General features: G+C 40.8%; 1 protein-coding gene across 1 annotated transcript; it reads right to left on the reverse strand.

Annotated features, from left to right (window-relative positions):
- Positions 1-1,490: 1,490 nt before the first annotated feature.
- Positions 1,491-16,635, reverse strand: BPNT2 (3'(2'), 5'-bisphosphate nucleotidase 2). Its single transcript, XM_015855631.2, has 5 exons — positions 16,137-16,635; positions 6,022-6,181; positions 5,062-5,157; positions 3,055-3,216; positions 1,491-1,993 (listed from the first exon to the last, which is right to left on the reverse strand). The coding sequence occupies exons 1-5, from the start codon at positions 16,509-16,511 to the stop codon at positions 1,722-1,724; spliced, it is 1,065 nt and encodes a 354-aa protein (XP_015711117.1). The 5' UTR covers positions 16,512-16,635; the 3' UTR covers positions 1,491-1,721.
- Positions 16,636-18,499: the final 1,864 nt, after the last annotated feature.

Consider the following 18,499-nt stretch of genomic DNA (forward strand, 5'->3'; position numbering starts at 1 on the left):
ATCTGAAGAAAATCTACCCGTACTAAAAGGCCAGTGAGAATAAGCACCAGTCTGCCTTGCCAGTAAGTTTACAAACTAAAAGTCTATAGTTGTAGTTATGAAACATCTGAGGAGGTCTTTTGGAAACACAAAAGCAAGCAAGAACATTAAAAGATGTACTGTGGCACACTCCACAACTGGCATAAGGAGAAAAACCTCTTTTTCCATCAGAACAGAGGGATGGTGAAAAAAGAAGTTAAGATAAAAACAAATACGAGAATTTGGTTTAGAAAGTCACACTGAAACAGCTGTATTAATTAAGAATTTTAGTTTTTGCGAGAAGAAATGGGAGCCTACTGATAATTAAAATAACAGGTATAACTTTCTAAAATCCCTTTGGAGGGGTGGCACAGAACAACAAAACCAATGGTTACATTCCTGTACATACAAGACCACCCATTTTAGAAGTACTCTAAAATTAACCACTTAGTATCAAAGAGCTCAGGTTCTATTCTGTGTAAGTTGGACTCACAAACAACATTTTTTCAGCAAGGTTTTGTGGATTCTGCTGGACTTCAAGTGTCACTTGTTCTTCAAGCTTGCTCGAATAGGCTCAAGTTAACAGAAAACAGTCTACATATGTATAAATTAAGTAACCGTAAGTAATTTGGGATGGCCCAAGAACAGCAGAAAAGAATGTCCCTTAACCTAAGAAGACAGAAAGTCACTTTGGGAGCTCTAGAAATAAAATAAGTGCTACTTTTAGCTCATGTTGTAATAGGAATCAACCAAACAGCCACGCTCATTCCATATGACAATAACCAAAGGTGGAATAAAGCAAAATAAAGAGGTACTGAAGAGGGTGCTTCTGTAAGTACAAACATCCAATGACAAACAAGACCTACATCAGAGGAAACGCTAGCATGCTTCTTCAACACTGTACAAAGAAGTCAGCAAGGACAAGAATTAACAGTTTAAAAACTATACAAGGAAGCATTGCTTTCTTTTAAAAAGGTACATGGAAATAATTATTCTGATTAATAAAAGAGTGATATTCACAACTCATCTGAATCAAACTGGTTTAAATCTTCAGGAAGAAGTCAAAATAGTACAGAACTTTCCCCCTCCTCACCCTTTAAAGGCAGAAAGAGGACCACTCTATCAGAAGGTAGAGACTCTTGCAGCATATACATTTGTGTCAATCTTCTTGTGCTTTCTGTTCAAGGAGTAGAGAACACTGGGTCATCTTTCCTGCTAGATTGTTTACATAAATCAAACACCCACATAAATCAATCTTTGTTTCTACCTAATTAATTACGGAGTTGCCAAAACTACAGTAACATGATGTAAAAAAGCTTCCAAGCAATTCCTGTGAGAACTACTTAGGTTATTTTATGAATCAACTCAGGTTTTTCTTTAAATCACCCATGTTCACAACTACGTAATGCATATGCGCCTTGAGTGTAAGAACTGCATGAAAACAGCCCAAAAGAAAAAAAAGACACAGAAACTGAGGTGTGAGGCAGTCAGTCCTCTTCCTACTTCTGCTTATTATTATTGTTGCTGATTTTTGTTTGTTTTCAAATACCACCACTGAAGAAACCCGATGCATGATACAGTCCCCATAACCACACCAAACTGCTTTGCTGTGCATCTTTCCCAGCAAGTTTTCAAACCTGCTTTTTTAGACAGAGCATCTGGAGGCTACAAAAGCATGACTGATATTTCTCCAGCAACCACGTTTATTTGTGTGATGTTTTTTCCAGATCTGGAAGTTTTTCAATCAGTGCTTTATGGTCCATGTTGATACTGGCTATGAGTCCTCCCTCATTGCCATCTGAGCCAGTGTAACTAATTTCTTCGCCCGTCAGAGTAGTCATATGGCCACCTAACGCTCTCAGCACTGCATTTCCAGCACATATGTCCCACTTCTTAATATAGGTGACATGGATATACACATCAGCTTCTTCTTGATTCTTTTCAGCCACGTCGAGGAGAGCCAGCACTTTGTAACCTACAATAATTGTTCAGAATAAGAAAGTTAAACCACATTTTCCAATTCCACACAAAGGAAAAATCTAACAGTGTTAATAACTTGCACATGCAAAATACAGGAAAGTGACATCATGAACTATATATCCTGCCAGTCCAGTACAAAACTGAAAGCACCAATAAACCTGCCTGCCATCTGACCTATAAAGAACATTGAAATAAAAAACCCACAAGAACAAAAAAAAACACTTCCTCAAGATTGACTCTAGACAGTCCTTACCAATGTGTTACCATAGACTTATTTAGACACATTATTAAACTAAACTATAAACTTACATATAGTTTTGCTCTTTCATTCAAATATTTATTCCTTACTATATTAGAGTGAAGTCTACTTTTCCTGGCTTTTTATTACAAATGCATAGATATACACCACTCTTTGTCACAGCAACTTAGTCCAGGGCCATTTATGTCTATCACCTGTCACACAGTGCAAAGTTATCACTTAAAATAGCATGCTTTTCTTTATTTTACAGAGATTTAACAAAAAAAATTTCAACTGTTCAACCAGTTGTTTTTGTTTTGTTAAACCTATCCTTCATTTACAGAGTTAAGCCCAGGAGATCTAATATAATTAGCTACACTTTCATCATCTCTGTCATAGGAAAATTCATTTAGATTCACTGTCAAGAACCTGAACAAGATCATCTTCTCTAGCTTTTCACGTTAAAGACTTAAAAAGATACACTTCTGTAAATTTCAAATTTTGTATGGATTTTTCAGATCTAAAAACAGCCATTGCTTCACACCAGTGAAACAATATATTTCACATATTTGCATTATGCCAGTAAGATGCAAAAGGATATTGTGTAATGTTATGAAATGTAGCTAAAAGCTCCTTGGGCTGAATATAGGACAGATAGCAATGGCCTTCAGTTACAAAACTTTTCTGTTCTGATGTAAATGAAAGCAATAGTATGAATCTTTAATGGTGTCACACTTATTTCCTTTTGTCTAATAATGCCTATCCCTTTTAAGTAGTTTGAAAGCGGTAAAACATATAGAATGTTTAAAGAACCAAACCTGCTCCACCAGCGGGGATTATCACAGTCTTATTTCCAAAAGTCTGTCGTGCAACCTGCTCCACTTTTCCTGCATGGGAGCGGGATACAATAATTCTGGGAGTTTTCTCATTGTAGAAGGAACGAGCTTTTACGCTTGACCCACCATCCACCATTGCCCAGGCTACAAGAGAAAAAGAAATGCTACTAAGCTTTATGAATAGTTATCTCTGTTAAGTGTACAGATAAAAGAACACTTTGGAGAAGACTGAAGTAACTCAGTTTTCTGCTGGAAGAGCAAAATTTAAGATTGACTGAAGGAAGTCCACACGTGCACAGGAGCACAGAAGAAAAAGAAACAGCTCCACACACAGCTTCATGCATATGCTCTACTCCTGTATCATGCTTTCAAATTAAAAATAAGGAGGAAACAAATCCCAACAAATTTGCAACTTGCAACTGAAAAATCACTGAAGTTAGAAGATATTTCTGAGGCAGACCTAGATCCAATTATTCCTCAAACAATTCTTTAGTAAAAACCAAAAACCTAATGACCCTTCAAAGAAGGCAGCAAAATCGTTACCTTATGTTCTTTTTCCACAAAGGGTAACAATACTAACGAAGGAAGCAAAAACTTTTGATAGGGTGTTTTGGAGGACAGAATTTAGAATATGCAACCTACTACCTATTCCATCATGCAGTTCAAAGCCAAGCTTGGTAGGTGGCATCTCCTAACCACTAATTTAACATTTACCTAGCAGACTAAGCAGCAATTTCATCTCAGTAAAGGGCCAGATTGTACAGCAACAGACAGAGCTGTGTGTAATGACAATAGTGACTTTTTCATTGCTTTGTACTGGTGTGGTACTATTAGGAGCAATTCTACTCACAACATTCTGTTACTTCCAGCTTGGAAAATGAATACTTTTCACACAGAATGACAGAATTAATTGCATTTCATCTGATGCCATGTCTGAACATGTCACATTTGGCTAATTTTTAATAGAGTTAATCCTCAAAATTACAGTGCTGAAAAACACTTATTTACATACATGTTAATACTTAGAAAATACAGTCCAATAAGCCCTTCTGGATACTTAAAGAATACTAAAATACAGCACATACTTAAACAACATGGCTTAGTGGAAAACACTGGTTGATAAGTGGACAGCTGAACTGGATGATCTTAGAGGTTTTTTTCAACCTTGGTGATTCTGTCATTCTATGACTGAAGATTAGATTCATATTTGAAGAAGGTAAAATATTTAGCACAAAATATTAAGTGTTCAAAAAGCACAAAGAAGAACAAAAAATTCATATATTCAGTCAGTTTCTGTGTAAGAACTACTGTATAACTTCACAACTGTAGAGGTCAGTATTGCCTAAGGAAAAAACAAGAAGAGAAATTCTTGTTTCAAGTGTACAGTATATGAGATGTGAATAGTAAAGCTACTTTGAAGCATTCAGAAGTACACATACCCATAGAGTGCCAAATGTGAAGTTATCTTTACTCATACATCATTAGTACTGGCAACTTAATTAGGCCAGGAACATGCCTTAATAAAGCACGTCAGATACTCAATAAGGCTGCCCTAGACAGTCTTGCCTGATACATAGGAACAGTTAACATTGAGATCTTTCATTTATCTCTGTTGCTCCTGAATGTAATTTCACAAACCCAAGTTCTGCTGCTGTTCTACTAAAGACTATCAGCACATATAAGACCAGTCAGCATGTATATAGGCTTCATTTTCTTTGGTTTGCAACAAGCACTCCTATAGAAATCTTAATTGTTAAACACGTTTTCCATTACTGTTTTTTGTTTGTTTTAAATGAATCATTTTTTTATGTTAAACACAGGCTGTATTTTCCTATGGGGTCCCACAGCACACCAACAACTCTGGATACAAGGTCTTTTGCACCTAACTGCTACTTTCCTCATTTATATACAGAGATTTTCTCTCAGACATCAAATTTTATTTAACACCATGACTGAAGAGATCAGGAAGACATGAAGGGATAAAGATACCTGTATATGCCGAGAATGGCTTATGTATCACTCCTATTACTGGTTTTCCATTTACAGCCACACAAACCATTGTTGTGACATACTGCCGAAGATCCTCTGTGGGCAAAATGAGAGGAAGAAAGTTCATGAAAAGACGTTCAGAACTCAGGGGGAAAAAAAAAAGCAGACCTGACGTGATACAAATATTGCTCTTTGAAGCGTAGCCTACTTTCTAACTGGTGTGATTACATAACTTTGTTGCATCTTCAAATAACTCTGCAGATAGCAAAAGACTTCACAGACTCCACAGCTTCCCAGATTTTTTTCTTCAGTAGATACACCTCATACTCATGACAGAGCCAGTGCTAATAATTATCTTATGCAGTATGTATCTTCATAGAATCTCTTAAATTCTCCTTTCTGCGCTCCATACTTGTATTGCTTCAGAACTGAAACAATCAAACACTGAGGAACATTCACCTGATAAGCGACTGTATCAACAGAATATTCAGCTACAATTTCAGTTGCATTGCCTTAAGCTGCTTATGTGAAGCATATGAAAAAGAGAAACTGAATTACATATCCTTCTGAAAAGTCAAAAACAAAAAGTCTTTTTAATCAAGTTAAACACATTTATTTATTTTTCCCTTTACAGAAAGGAACAACAACAACAAAAAAAATAATCTGAGTTCAGTGTTATCACAGTAATAGCTGAAATCATGACATGCAATACCAGCAGAATCCCTAAGTGACAGTTACCATCTATTTTAGTAATTACTTTGTTGCAAGGAATTCCTAAGCTATTTCAGTGTTGGTACCCATAAAAGTAAGTGCTATGGTCTGACAGCTATAGATATTTCACTCTAAAATTCATTCAGTTGGAACACATTAGCTTTGACAGAGCACGCTTTAACAAGAGATGCTACTTTAAATACTTTTTATGTTATCTCTAGTAAAAAGACAGACATCAGTATTACATACCTGTGTACTCTTGCGTAGCATCTAATGGATCAATCCAGACAGTAACACTTTCTGCTGGGACCTCTTTAGGCTGTATTTTTTCTTTTATGTCATCAGGAATATTGCGATCCCAAGAGACTGTCTCCTGATCAGATGTATCAACACGTTCCTCAGAGTTTATCTGTGATAAGAACACAAAAGCAGGTGCGTTGACTTATCAGATGCAGCAACTGCAGTAGTGGAAAAAGTTAGATGATCTTGAATGCATCTGTTTCTCCCTTCACCTTGAAGTACAACAGCACAAACTGGCAATTTTTAAGCAACTGACAAGTTGCTGACACCATGTAATAAGTAATGAAAAGAATCACAGTTCACGGTTTTGTCATGAACCACACCAGTTGGACGCCATGATTCTGATTTCATCTCTTCCTATTGATTGTTCCCACTGTAAGAATTGTATCTTTTAATTGCAATTTAAATGCAGCTGCTTCAAAGAGTACAAGCAGAATATTCAGTTCTGGATACTTGTACAGCACACAGCTGCAGTAGAGATCTAATACTGTACTTACACTGACCAGTAAACGAAGATTCAAGCATACAATTCTTATCAATAAGTACGTTGCAGACTGTATGACTGTATGGGATTAAGAATCCTAGGTTATATTCCTGCTTCAGAAGTTGAATCATTACTAGCAATAAGCAGCTCAACTGGATGTAACCTTTACACAGCTGCCAGATGTACTTTATTTTATAAACAAGTTAGTAACATTCCTCATCTGTCTTTAGGATAAGTTAGGCCAAGAACCTAAGATAACCCAGAAATAACATTCATAAACAGCAGTTAAATATTAACCTTGTTGTCACTTGTCTGGCCTACTGAATTTTATTCTTGAACACAGAGTATTACATAGAATCACATAATTAAACCCCTCATGGTCAGTGATATATTTCACTAGATCCAGCTGTTCAGAGCCCCATCTAACCAAATCCCGAACATCTCCAGGGACAGGCCACCCACAGCTCTTCTGATCCAGTGCCTCACCACTCCCTAAGAATTTCTTCCTAACATCGAACCTAAATCTCCCCTTTCAGCTTAAAGCTGTTCCCTCTTGTTCTATCACTATCTGCCAGTCTAAAAAGTCAACCTCCCTCCTGTTCATAAGCTCCCCTCGAGTATTGGAAGGCTACAATGAAGTCTCCCCAGTGCTTTCTGTTTTCTGGGCTGAACGAGCCCACCTCCATCAGCTTGTCTTCATAGGAAAGGTGCTCCAGCCCTCTGATCATCTTTGTAGCTTTCTTCCGGACATAATCCAACAACTTCATACCTTTCTTGTGCTGGGGGCCCCAAGCCTGATTCAATACTCCAGCTGGAGACTCAGAAGGGCAAACCAGAGGGGGACAAACAATCCCCTCCCTTGCCCTGTTGGCTACCCCTTTTTTTGATGCAGATCAGGTACAGCTGGCTTTCAAGGCTGCAAGCTCACACTGCTGGTTCACGTCAAGCTTTTTATCCATAAACAACCAGAGGTTTTTCTCCATAGGGCTGTTCTCAACCTACTTGTCCCACAGTCCACACTGAGTGGACTCAGGGAGTCCACTGTCCACAGTCTCAGTGGAGACTGCCCATTTCAGAATGGAGAACAGAGCTCAGTACCTTAGTGCAACACATGACCCCATTCTGCTGAAGGGATGAACATTCAGCAAAACCCAGTACAGTTTCATTTCAGTTGAAGTAATATGATAGTACTGAATCACAGCAGATTCGTTTGACACAGAATACTGTACATAATGATACCTTACACTACAAAACAAATGACCCCACAGTTATTTGTGCAGGGTTATATGGGTAAACCTGCCTCAGTCCACACATACTAGCTTGCTACAATTTCATGCATGGTTTACAGGAGAGCTGTAATATAAATGAACAAAGGCAGGGCCAAATGGAATTCAGATAAATACAACTCATTCCCTTTTAGCACCTCAGCTACATCAGGAGACTGGTACCTCTTTGTTCTTTCTACTGACAGTAAAAAGGAAGGCACTGTTACTACATCTTTTGTGCTTTAGCCTATAAGAAGCCTTCAGAAATGCATCAGTCCACTAATTATTCAGTAGAACAACGAAGCTTGTTGCTCAGATGTGTTTTTTAAATGCCTGAAGTATATTCAACTTGGATTTAAGACATTCCAGAATATTAGAAATGCTAGTTTAAAGGCAAGCTAAATCTAATGCAATTCTAAAGGGATGCTGCATTGATTAGTTCTGACGTCCAGCCACACCAAAACATCAAGCAGACATGGGATGCAAGGTGTCTACCACCTACAGCCACCTATTTCACCTTACTGACTACAGAAGGAGTCTACAACCATAGTAGCTTGGATCCAGACACCTAATTGCTAGAGCAGATGAATAACCTTTAACTAAAATAAACTTCCTATTATAGATGTCATACATAAGTGACATTGAAATAATAGCAAAAATAAAGAAGTGATCAGATTAGGTCAGGCTGAAAGAGGCTCTGAGCAACCTGACATAGCTGTAGATGTCCCTGACATTGTATGGGAGCTGGGCTAGGTAACCTTTAAAAGAGCCTTCCATATTTCCATAATTCTGTGTTTGAATGTAACAGACTTTGTATCAGTAGGATTTTCACTGGATTTGCATGCCAAGACATCACACACACCTCAGCTGTAAAAGATTATTAGCAAAGGGTTAAGGGCATCTTGTTCAAGAGGACTGAAGAATAAGGAAGCAAGCAGCATCCCCAGCCACACGTCACAGCTGTCTTTTCATGTAAAACCAGTATTTGAAGCACTACATGCCAAGCAGATCCCTTAAAGTTGCCGTGACATTTACAAATTAAACATCTGTCATTGTACTATCAACCTGACGATTGTGTTTTCCCCAGGCGGAACAGTTCTGCAGAGTCAAAACAAGTAGTTTCACAGACTTGGCAGGCTCAACACAACCTCCAGGCAGTTCAAGTTCTGCTATAGCATATCATGCACCTCCGTAAGAAATCACATTTTAAAAAGGAAAGGAAAAAAAAATAGCCAACAAAACGTATTTCCTCAATAATGCGCAGAACAAAGGCTGCTTCCAAAAAAGTTACAAGAGTTGGAATCAATCCCATAAAAAAAGCAAAGAAACCTCTTGTTACACTTGTTATTACATTACAGTGAAATTAGAGATTTGTATAGTACTCACTGCTGAGATTTCTGGTTTCAAAGGCTAAGTTCTGAAATTAAAACGCTATTGCAGCTGATTTGAGGTACTGCTTTGCATCTTTGGAATTAAAGACACCTCCAGTGCCAAATCCCATATCAACAAGTGGCTTTTGGTTCTGAGGATGTGGTAGTATGAACTTCGTGACTCACATTTTTCTTTCTCTGAGATGCCCTGGAGATTTTGCCCAGTGGCTGGGAATCTCCTTCTTGGTGATACTCAGCAGCCAGCTGGCCATGGGCCCAGCACCCTACCAATGATGTCCTCACTTGAGCAGAGCTTGAGCCAGGAGGACACAGTCTTCAGCTATCATAGATAACAACCACAATGCTAAATGTTTAAGCCAAAGCTTGAAAGCCAAAGCAACATACTCTCCAACTGGTACCTAACTATAAAGTTTCAAGTTTGTACACTTGCTATCACCTACTCCTAAGAGTCAGATTTAAATAGCAATCCATCTTACATGTGTTTATTCCTGAAGGTCTTTTAGATCCCTATCTGGTAATTAAGTGCTCTCAGATCCTAATCCTGATGCTTTTTTATTACAATAAAAAACAATTACTATCCCACCTGTATTATTAAAATCAAAAACTACTCAACATAAATAGGACAGTTCAGGTAACAACAAAATGTAAAAGTCAGAATATGAATACAAGGATATTCCAGGTACAACAGTTCAAGAACAGAGAGATCAGCTAAATGGGTAACTCCAGAGATTCAAACTGGAACATGAACCAAAACGCCCAAAGACCCAGATAGATGAAGCAGCACACAAGAACATTAGCAAAACACTAACAGGTTTTTTACTTTGCTTTTCGATTTTCTTAGGGCATCAACTCTGCTTAACACACAGAGTCAACTCACCAACCATCATGCAACACTTGCATTAAACACACCTAAGATTCAAACTGAACTTTGCTATTTGTATTCAGGTGATTCAAGTGATCAGTTACTTGGTTAGACTTCATAGAGGCCAGTGTTCAGAGGGTTCCCTCAGCAGCCTTTGCGTTCACTCCATTTACCAAAGCTGCCCTCGCACAGCCGCACACCTCCCACACCACCCTGCTCTGAGGAGGAGCACATTCCCACACAACGAAGGTCAGGCTGTTTTTACCTTTGTTTGCTCAGTTGCTGACTTTTCCCTCGAGCATACCACAGGGGAAAGCTGCCTCATTTTCTTGCAGCATCTGTATACATGCAAACTCTACGATCAGGTGCCAAAATCTCTCACAGTAGAAATCCAGTCAACAAGTCATGGTGGACAAATATGCCTTCTGCAGCAGCATAACAGAAAAACCTCCAGGTGAACAAGCAGCAGTGAAAGCACTTCATTTGCAGTAACAGAGAAAAGTATCTGTCTAGTTGTATTGGTTGAGAAATGGCCTTCAGAGTCTGCTGTAGAAGGTAGTAACAACATTCACACCAAGACTCAGTTCACCTGCAGCAATGGCCACCCTGATCCCTCCCTTCCAGCTTTAGACCTTGAGGGTGACAGGCAGCAATTCCCACTACAAGTTAAAGCTGCTCTCTGAAAGCTTCTGGCAATTGACACTGAAAAGAGAGAAAAAACTAGAAATCAAAATACTACTGCATTGTTTGCCTCAGCAGACAGCTAACAAGCTTTCAGCTAGGTTTGTTATGCCACAAGTTAAATCAGATTCTGCTATTTAAGATGTCTTTAAGCTTTAAACTACCTTTGCAGGTAGGCTTCCCACCATGCCTTTCAGAAAGGGTCCACTCGAGTTTAAGTGGGGTACACTTTGTTACAAAAGGAAAGAAAAGGCTTTGTGAAACGAAATGGTCCTCCAACTAAATTTCTTATTAACAATTGTTTTTGTTAATTAAGTATACATTTTAATAATAATATATAAGAATGCAATGCAAATAAATGTATATTATACAATAAGGTTACACTGACACTCATTTGAAAGTAAGATATAATAATGTCACAACAGGGATAAAGGAGGCAGGCATTTTTAAAGAAGCTAAGTCCAGACAGGCAGAAGCTCTGGAGCTCCCTCCCATCAACTACATCTTCATTAATTTTAATGACAAGTATACGATGAGAGAGCACACAAAGAATATAGAGTTGCCTAAGTATCATAAAGCACAGCTAATGCTCATGAAAACACATTCTATGGCTTTGGTCATTAAGCAGCTAACAGGTTTTCACATGTGGTAAACACGTATCAGGTAACAATTTCACCTCTCCTGACTTACAGTGAATAGAAGTTGGTAAAAACAACAGAAACACAGCAGAGGAAATTGTGTGGATTACAAAAGTCACGTACCTGTTGAAACAACTAAAACCTAAGAGCAATAGAAGTAATTAAGTCACTCCTTTCTCAGTTCACAAATTGTTTCAAGACATCACAAAATTCACATTCACAGTTGTGCACAGACAGAAGTTCAACAGAAAGAAAGGAATGACTGGCTTGTTGTGAACGCCACAGCATTACTTGTCAACCTTAGACCCCAGCCACACAGGAGCAGAGAAATGCACATACACAGCAGCTCCAAGAAGCATTGTGGTCTATGAAGCACAGCACCAGCACAGAGCTCCAGGTGCTCAGCTGATAGACCAGATAGCTCAGCTGCACGCACAGTGCTACTGGTAATTATACCTGCAGAGATACCATCACAGAGGCTGGTACCATAAAGTCGGGGGGTTTAATTTCATTTTAGGTACAGAGTCAGCAAGAGTCAACGAGCATCAGGTAAAACCCATATGAAAAAGTGCATGCTCAGCCAACACCTACTGATGAGAACACAGATTAACATTCGTGCTTCTTGCTTTACTTACAAATATGCTTGTAATCACTACGATCGTGATGGTCAAAAGAATGTCAACGTTCTTAAAGCCTTTCTTCCAACATGAAGAAACAAATTACTGTGTTTATGCTGGAGAGCACCAGAATCCTTCTGAAATCTAAGTAGCATTTAATTCTTAAGATCTAGTTCTTTGACATTCCTATCTTACCCCACTGAATTGCTTATCAGATGCAGAACTTGCCATCTTAACTGAGGTTCCAGTTTTGTAAGGCAGTTGATACTGAGGTCAGAAATCCACAAACAGTAGGTTTAAAGCTAGAAGGTATTTCAGGTTGATGGAAACAAAAAAATCAAAACAACATAAAAAGGAGTGCTTAGAGGCATCAAACTTAAAAAAAAAAAATTAAAAAAAAAGTAATTAACATATAGAAATAGCTCATTAAAAGTAAAACCAACACATTAATAGATCCCCATTTTCAAACACTGATGCCTGATTCCAGCATTACCATGCACAAACTTGAACTGACGTTCTTATCTGTCCTAACTGGGAAGAGCTGGGGCTGTTCAGCCTGGAGAAGAGAAGGCTCCTGATTGCAGCCTTTCAGTACCTAAAGGGGAGCTACAGGGAAGAAGGGGACAGACTCTGTTGCAGGGTCTGTGGTGATAGAATAAGGGGAAATGGATTCAAGCGCAAAGAGAATAGACTTACATTATATATAAGAAAAAATTATTTATTTATTTTACAGTGAGGGTGGTGAGGCACTGGAATGGGCTGCCCAGAGTAATGGCAGATGCCCCGTCCATGGAGACATTCAAGGCTAAGCTGGACCAGGCTTTGGGCAACTGTTCTAACTATGCATGTCCCTGTTCAGGGAAGGGGAGTTGGACTAAATGACCTTTAGAAACCCCTTCCAGCTCTAAGGATTCTATGATTCTACTCTATTCTAAATAGATAGAAGAACCATTAGGTTCAGGGCAGTGTCAAGACCAATGAAAAGATGCTTGAAGGGAAAGGCTTGTAATAGAAGACTTGATTTCCATCATAGTCACAATAAATCAAGAAGAAAATAAGGGTATTTCTTTGCTCAGTATTCACACCAGGAAACAAGACACACAGCTGGCACAACTGGAGAGCAAAAATATCAAAGTACTGGTCAAAAATAAATAAGCACAAACAGCCTAAGAAGTGAGAGAGCCTATCTGAGTCAGCAAGACTGAAATCTGCGTCCTATGAAAGTCATGGTAGCATAGTGCAGAAGCAAAAAAGCAGAATTGTGTGTGCCGCTTTAAAACTGGCTTTTTCAATGTGAGGACAGGACTTTGGCCAAAGCTCAGGTTTAAGGAGAATGCACCTCCCTAGTAAATCATTCCCACCCCTTTGCGTAAGCACACTGTTCCTTCAGATGTGCTGATGCAGGCTGTCAGTAGGGCCGCAATGCAAAGCAGAGTATTCTTAAGTTATTTTACACTTTTTACCTTGGATGCCTTCAGATATCAAGCTCCCAACACCAACCTCCGCACAGGCAGCACTGTCAAAACAGAAAACCCTGATAGGTTGTGCTCAGAGAAGCTCCTGTAGTGGGTAACATTACTGAAACTCCTGAACAAGTCACCTCTTCAAAGAGAGCAGCTCTTCCAGGCAGAGCATATCTAGGCTTTTTGCCAGTTTCCAACTGGATTTGGAATCACAGGTTCTCCACTCCACTCTCTGAACCCTTTATCAGGGCTGGCTTGAGCATCACCTTAAAGCCTTCACCCAATTCCCATCCCAGTCCTTATTTCATAAACACTGGACAAGGAATAAATTGAGCTGCATGGAGAAACAACCAATAAAAAAAAAGAAAAAAAAAACAAATAGCGAAGTAACCCAGAAAAGGAGAATAAAGTAGAAAGAAGCAGAGGAGATGATTTTAGTTGGATCAGATCCCTGACTATTTCTTAGCACGACAAGCAAATACAAGAAGACAACACTTCTGAGGGTAAGTCTCAAGCCCATGACTGCAGTTGAAGACTTCATCAAGAGAAACCATTGTGTATATTGGACCATGAAATGCATTTTGAAGTCACCTGCACACACAAGCTTCACAGGAGATGCAAATGTGCATTGTTTGAATTTGATTACGTGGAGACAATTCTGGGTAATATGTGAGTTGGCAAGGACTTGCCACTTCCCTGTACCTGTTCCTGAGGGGTATAACAACAATACTCAGTACTGTTCCATTTCCTAAGTAGACATAAAACTGAATTGATCTGCTGCTCTTCCACCTCATCTAACCTTGCTGCAACAGCTTTTGCTCATGAATTGATGCAAATAAGCTCATTTGTATCAAACTGAAATGGTAACGTAACCAGTGGAGTTAATCTGTAAATGAAAACAGCTTTACTTCCAAAACATTTTCTTTGTCTATTCATCATTTTTTCCCCCTTCTTCCCCTCAAATTTATATATACATATATAAAACATGACAGCCTAGCTCTTTCTCTATTCTCTTCATAACCAAGCCTTAGGAGAAGCTGTACTTCAGACAGACTGCACATTTTGTGCCCTGCCGAGCAGCATGATACAGGACATCCACAACTGCTCACTGACTTCAGTTCATTTCAGACAAATGACTTCTCCCCATAGTTATTTTTAAACACTGGAAAGCCATGCTTTGTCATCAGCTTAACGTTGAGATACCCTTTAAGCTCAGGGCTTCCACAATGCAAATATTTTGCTTTACTCAAAAAAATTTGTTGAATTCTTTCAGTTTTTGTGTGACGGTTTGTTTTGTAACCACTGTCTTCTCAAGCACAAACAGTTTCTATTTGACTTGAGCAACAATTTATAAACCAGAGTGTCCATCTGTACTTGGAGATAAGGCTGCGGCTTTATTGCTTCACATGAAAGACTTCTCAGAAAACCCCATGTAGCCCTCATACTGTTATCAACACAAATGACAGGCCTGAGGAAGTTAAAACAGAGGATGCAAGAGGAACATAACAGAATTACTGATGATCTTGTCTTTACACCTGAGAATTTTGTTCTCTAACACACATGCAGCAAAAAAGGGTGTTATTTTTAATCGTTATTTTGGTTTGGACAAATACTTATCATAGAACAGCTTGAGTTGAATGGGATCTCAAAGCTCTTTCAGTTCCAATCCTCCTTTGTGGGCAGGGTTGCCAGCCACTAAATCAGGCACCAGATCAGGTTGCCCAGGGCCCCATCCAAATTGGCCTTGTACACCTCCAGGGTTGAGGCATCCACAGTGTACCTCTCTGTGCCAGAGCCTCACCACTTCAGCATGCTACAGCCTGAGACAGCATATACAGTTTGGTAGATATTTCTTACATACATAAAAAGAGAAGGTGTTATTTTTCAGATCATGTACTTTAATTATCCTAGAGGTGGCTTGTCAGACTTAGTAACATTAAATCATCTGAAGGATTTGTCAAACTCACTCTTCCTCATCCTCCTCAACTCTCAAGCTCATTCTGTCTAATGGAGCAGAGAACTGGGGAGGAGATAAGGTCATACACCTGAATTTTACCTGGTTCTGTGACGTATACACACGTGATTGATTTCAGTGTTTGTGAACATATCTGTTTTTGAGGACTAGCAGGAAATGCTGTCTACTTGGAAAATACAGAGGAACACTGTTTTTTAAGCAGAAAAAGTTCGATATTCATATCCATCAAGGAGAAAAGACCCATGTCAGAACATCATCTGAGAGGGGCTCACACAGGCAGCCACACACAGAGCAGGCACTGCTTTAAGCCCAAAGCAAATCCCCAGCCTTCAGTTAACACAGAGAGCCCTTATACCTACACAAACACAGTCCCTCCTCCTACAGAGGGATCATAATGTGTTACTTCAAGCAGCCACAGTCTGTACAGCACTTTAAGGACAGACACACACCCGAAGCAACCTCTATCCAGGCACTGAAGACTGACTAAATGTGTACATACAGAGTCAGAGGAGCGAGAAGGGCTTGGACCTACGGTGTCACCGCACTCCTCACCCTCCTAACACACACGACGAGGATTCAACCTCCAAATAATAAGTCAGGAAAAAGGCAAGTTTCCTGCTCCCCATCCCCAGCCGGACGATGACACGTGTCGCTCCCCGAGCGGCGGCAGCAGGCAGCACCCACCTACCTGCACGGTGGGGAAGGCGGCCCTCAGCAGGTGATACATGCGGCGATTGGAAAGCAGGTCTCCGCTCGTCAGCTTCTCCTCGGCCCCCTCTCTCGTCTTCCCCTTGGCCTTCTCGTTCAGCACGTTGCCCTCCCGGACCCGCCGCACCTCCTCGCCGCCCCTCACGGCCGCCAGCACGGACACGGCCAGCAGCTCCCGCAGGTCCACTGCCGAACCACGGGGTCCGTCGGGCCCGCCCGCCGCCGGCTCGCTCAGCATGAAGAAGGCGAAGCGGCCGGCTAGAAAGCCGGAGTAGAGGTGGTAGAGGACGCCCAGCCCCAGCAGGCAGAACACGGCCATGCCTAACGGCGACAGGCGGATCCCCATAGGCGCCATGGCCGGGCGCAGCGGGGCGATGCCGGGCGTTCACTGCGATCCCATGGCTCGGCTCGCTCCGCTACTGCGGGACCGGCCGGCTCCAGCTCCCAGCGGGCCGGGGCGGAGCGGAGCTCAGCCCGTCTGTATCCGGGTCAGGCGGGGGAGGAGCGCCGCCGTCAGCACTGAGCATGTCCCGGTTGCTGGAAGGGGATGGGGGTTTGATGCGGGATCCGCTTTGGGGGGTCTGGAGGAGGGAGAGGTGGGATGTGCGGCTCACCGGTGCTCGTAGCGACTTGTGTTTCTTTGAAGTGTTAAACTTTTAGACTCATAGAATCACCGAGGTTGGAAAAGACCTCCGAGTTCGGCCAGTCCAGCCAACGTGCCCGGTAACAGTGTTCCTCGGTGCCACATCTACACGTTTATTGACCACCTCCGGGGCGGTGACTCTGACACTCCCCTGGGCAGCCTGTGTCACTGCAGCCTGTGCCACTGCCTCGCCAGCCAAACATTTCCTAATATCTGACCTGAAACAACAATATGAAAGCTTAGCCCCACTGTAACATCGCCCTTGCAAACTGAAGGTGCTGTATCTCTTAGCAGCGCTGGTATTTAACTTCCTAGGCTGCTACATTCAGGTTACTGAATGGATGTGGTGGTACAGCACAGCCAGGATTGGTCTTCAGACGGATATGAGGCCTGACATTGTGATACAAGAGAAAAGTTGGTTTCTTCTCCGGCCTGGCTCTGGAAGTTTGAGCATTCAGTCTAGTTAGCATTGCAATATAGCTTCAGAGTTGATGGTTTGTTCCAGGAAATCCAGAAAGATCACTGCTTTTCTATCCCAAAAGATAGCACACATCACTACCTGCTGAGGGCTGTGTCTTGAACTTCCTCTTTGATGGGAAATTCACATGTTGCTGGTGCATGGACTGCCATTTAGACTCAGGCTTATAGTGGTGACACCATATGTCATCATGAGTGATGATACAATCCAGAAAACTGCCCAATTAAGCTTCGTACTTTTTTAATAGGTTCTGACAAACTTACACATGATGTTTCTGTTCCTATGTGAGCACTCACGGGTCCCACCTGGTGCAAACTTTATGATACTCCAGCATTGCCACCATTGTTTCCAATGCACTGAAGCCGACACTCATCTTGGTTCACAGTTACTTGGATGTAACCTGCTGTCACCTTGGCTGAAACGCACCACCCACTGTCTCATTGTGCTCACATTCACTGGTTGGTTTCCATAAATGTTCAGCAAGCATTGATGAATGTCAACAAGTGACATTTGTTCTGTGTGAAGGAATTCAGAGTCACTCCTTTGCTTCATATGCACTTCCACATCAGATGCCATTTTGTCAGACTGTCCTTCTGCTGCCATTTGTCATTGGCAACAAAATATAACAGGAAATTGGTGTGAAGGTTCGTCCTCTTCTGCCATACCACCAACAGCTCTCTGATACTACTGGCCGACATAATAAAACAGAACACATTACTTTCAGAGCAGCCCTTATAATTTTAAGTGCCCCTCTTAAAAATGCTGGCCAATGCAAAAGGCAGCTTTGCCCCATGATGCTGTCAGGAATGGTTCGTATACTCATTGAACTGGAATTTCAAGCTATGAGTGGAGGAAACGCCGGAGAAGGAAAGGACCTGGAATTTTTCTTTATTTTTTGAATTGTGGCTTTCTGAGCTGGTTTCTTATTTAACAGAAAAACAGTAAAATATTCAGCTTTTTAAGCCACTGAAGTTTGCAGAGACTTTTCAGAGGCATTGAAAAATAAGGGAGTTATTACTTTCTGCAAAGAATTCTATGGCTGTGGTAAGTACAGCTTGCAAATACTGATGCTAATGTAAGCTGTGAAGTGAACAGTGCACAGAGTGCTCTTTATGTCAGTGGTACTGTATGTACTAACTGCTGGCTTTCAGCATTCACCGTGTCTGTTGCTGAATGCAATCACATAACCAATAGGCAATATGCTGGCATCCTTTTTCTCCAT

Source organism: Coturnix japonica, chromosome 2, assembly GCF_001577835.2.
Source record: "Coturnix japonica isolate 7356 chromosome 2, Coturnix japonica 2.1, whole genome shotgun sequence".
Classification (NCBI taxonomy): Eukaryota; Metazoa; Chordata; class Aves; order Galliformes; family Phasianidae; genus Coturnix; species Coturnix japonica.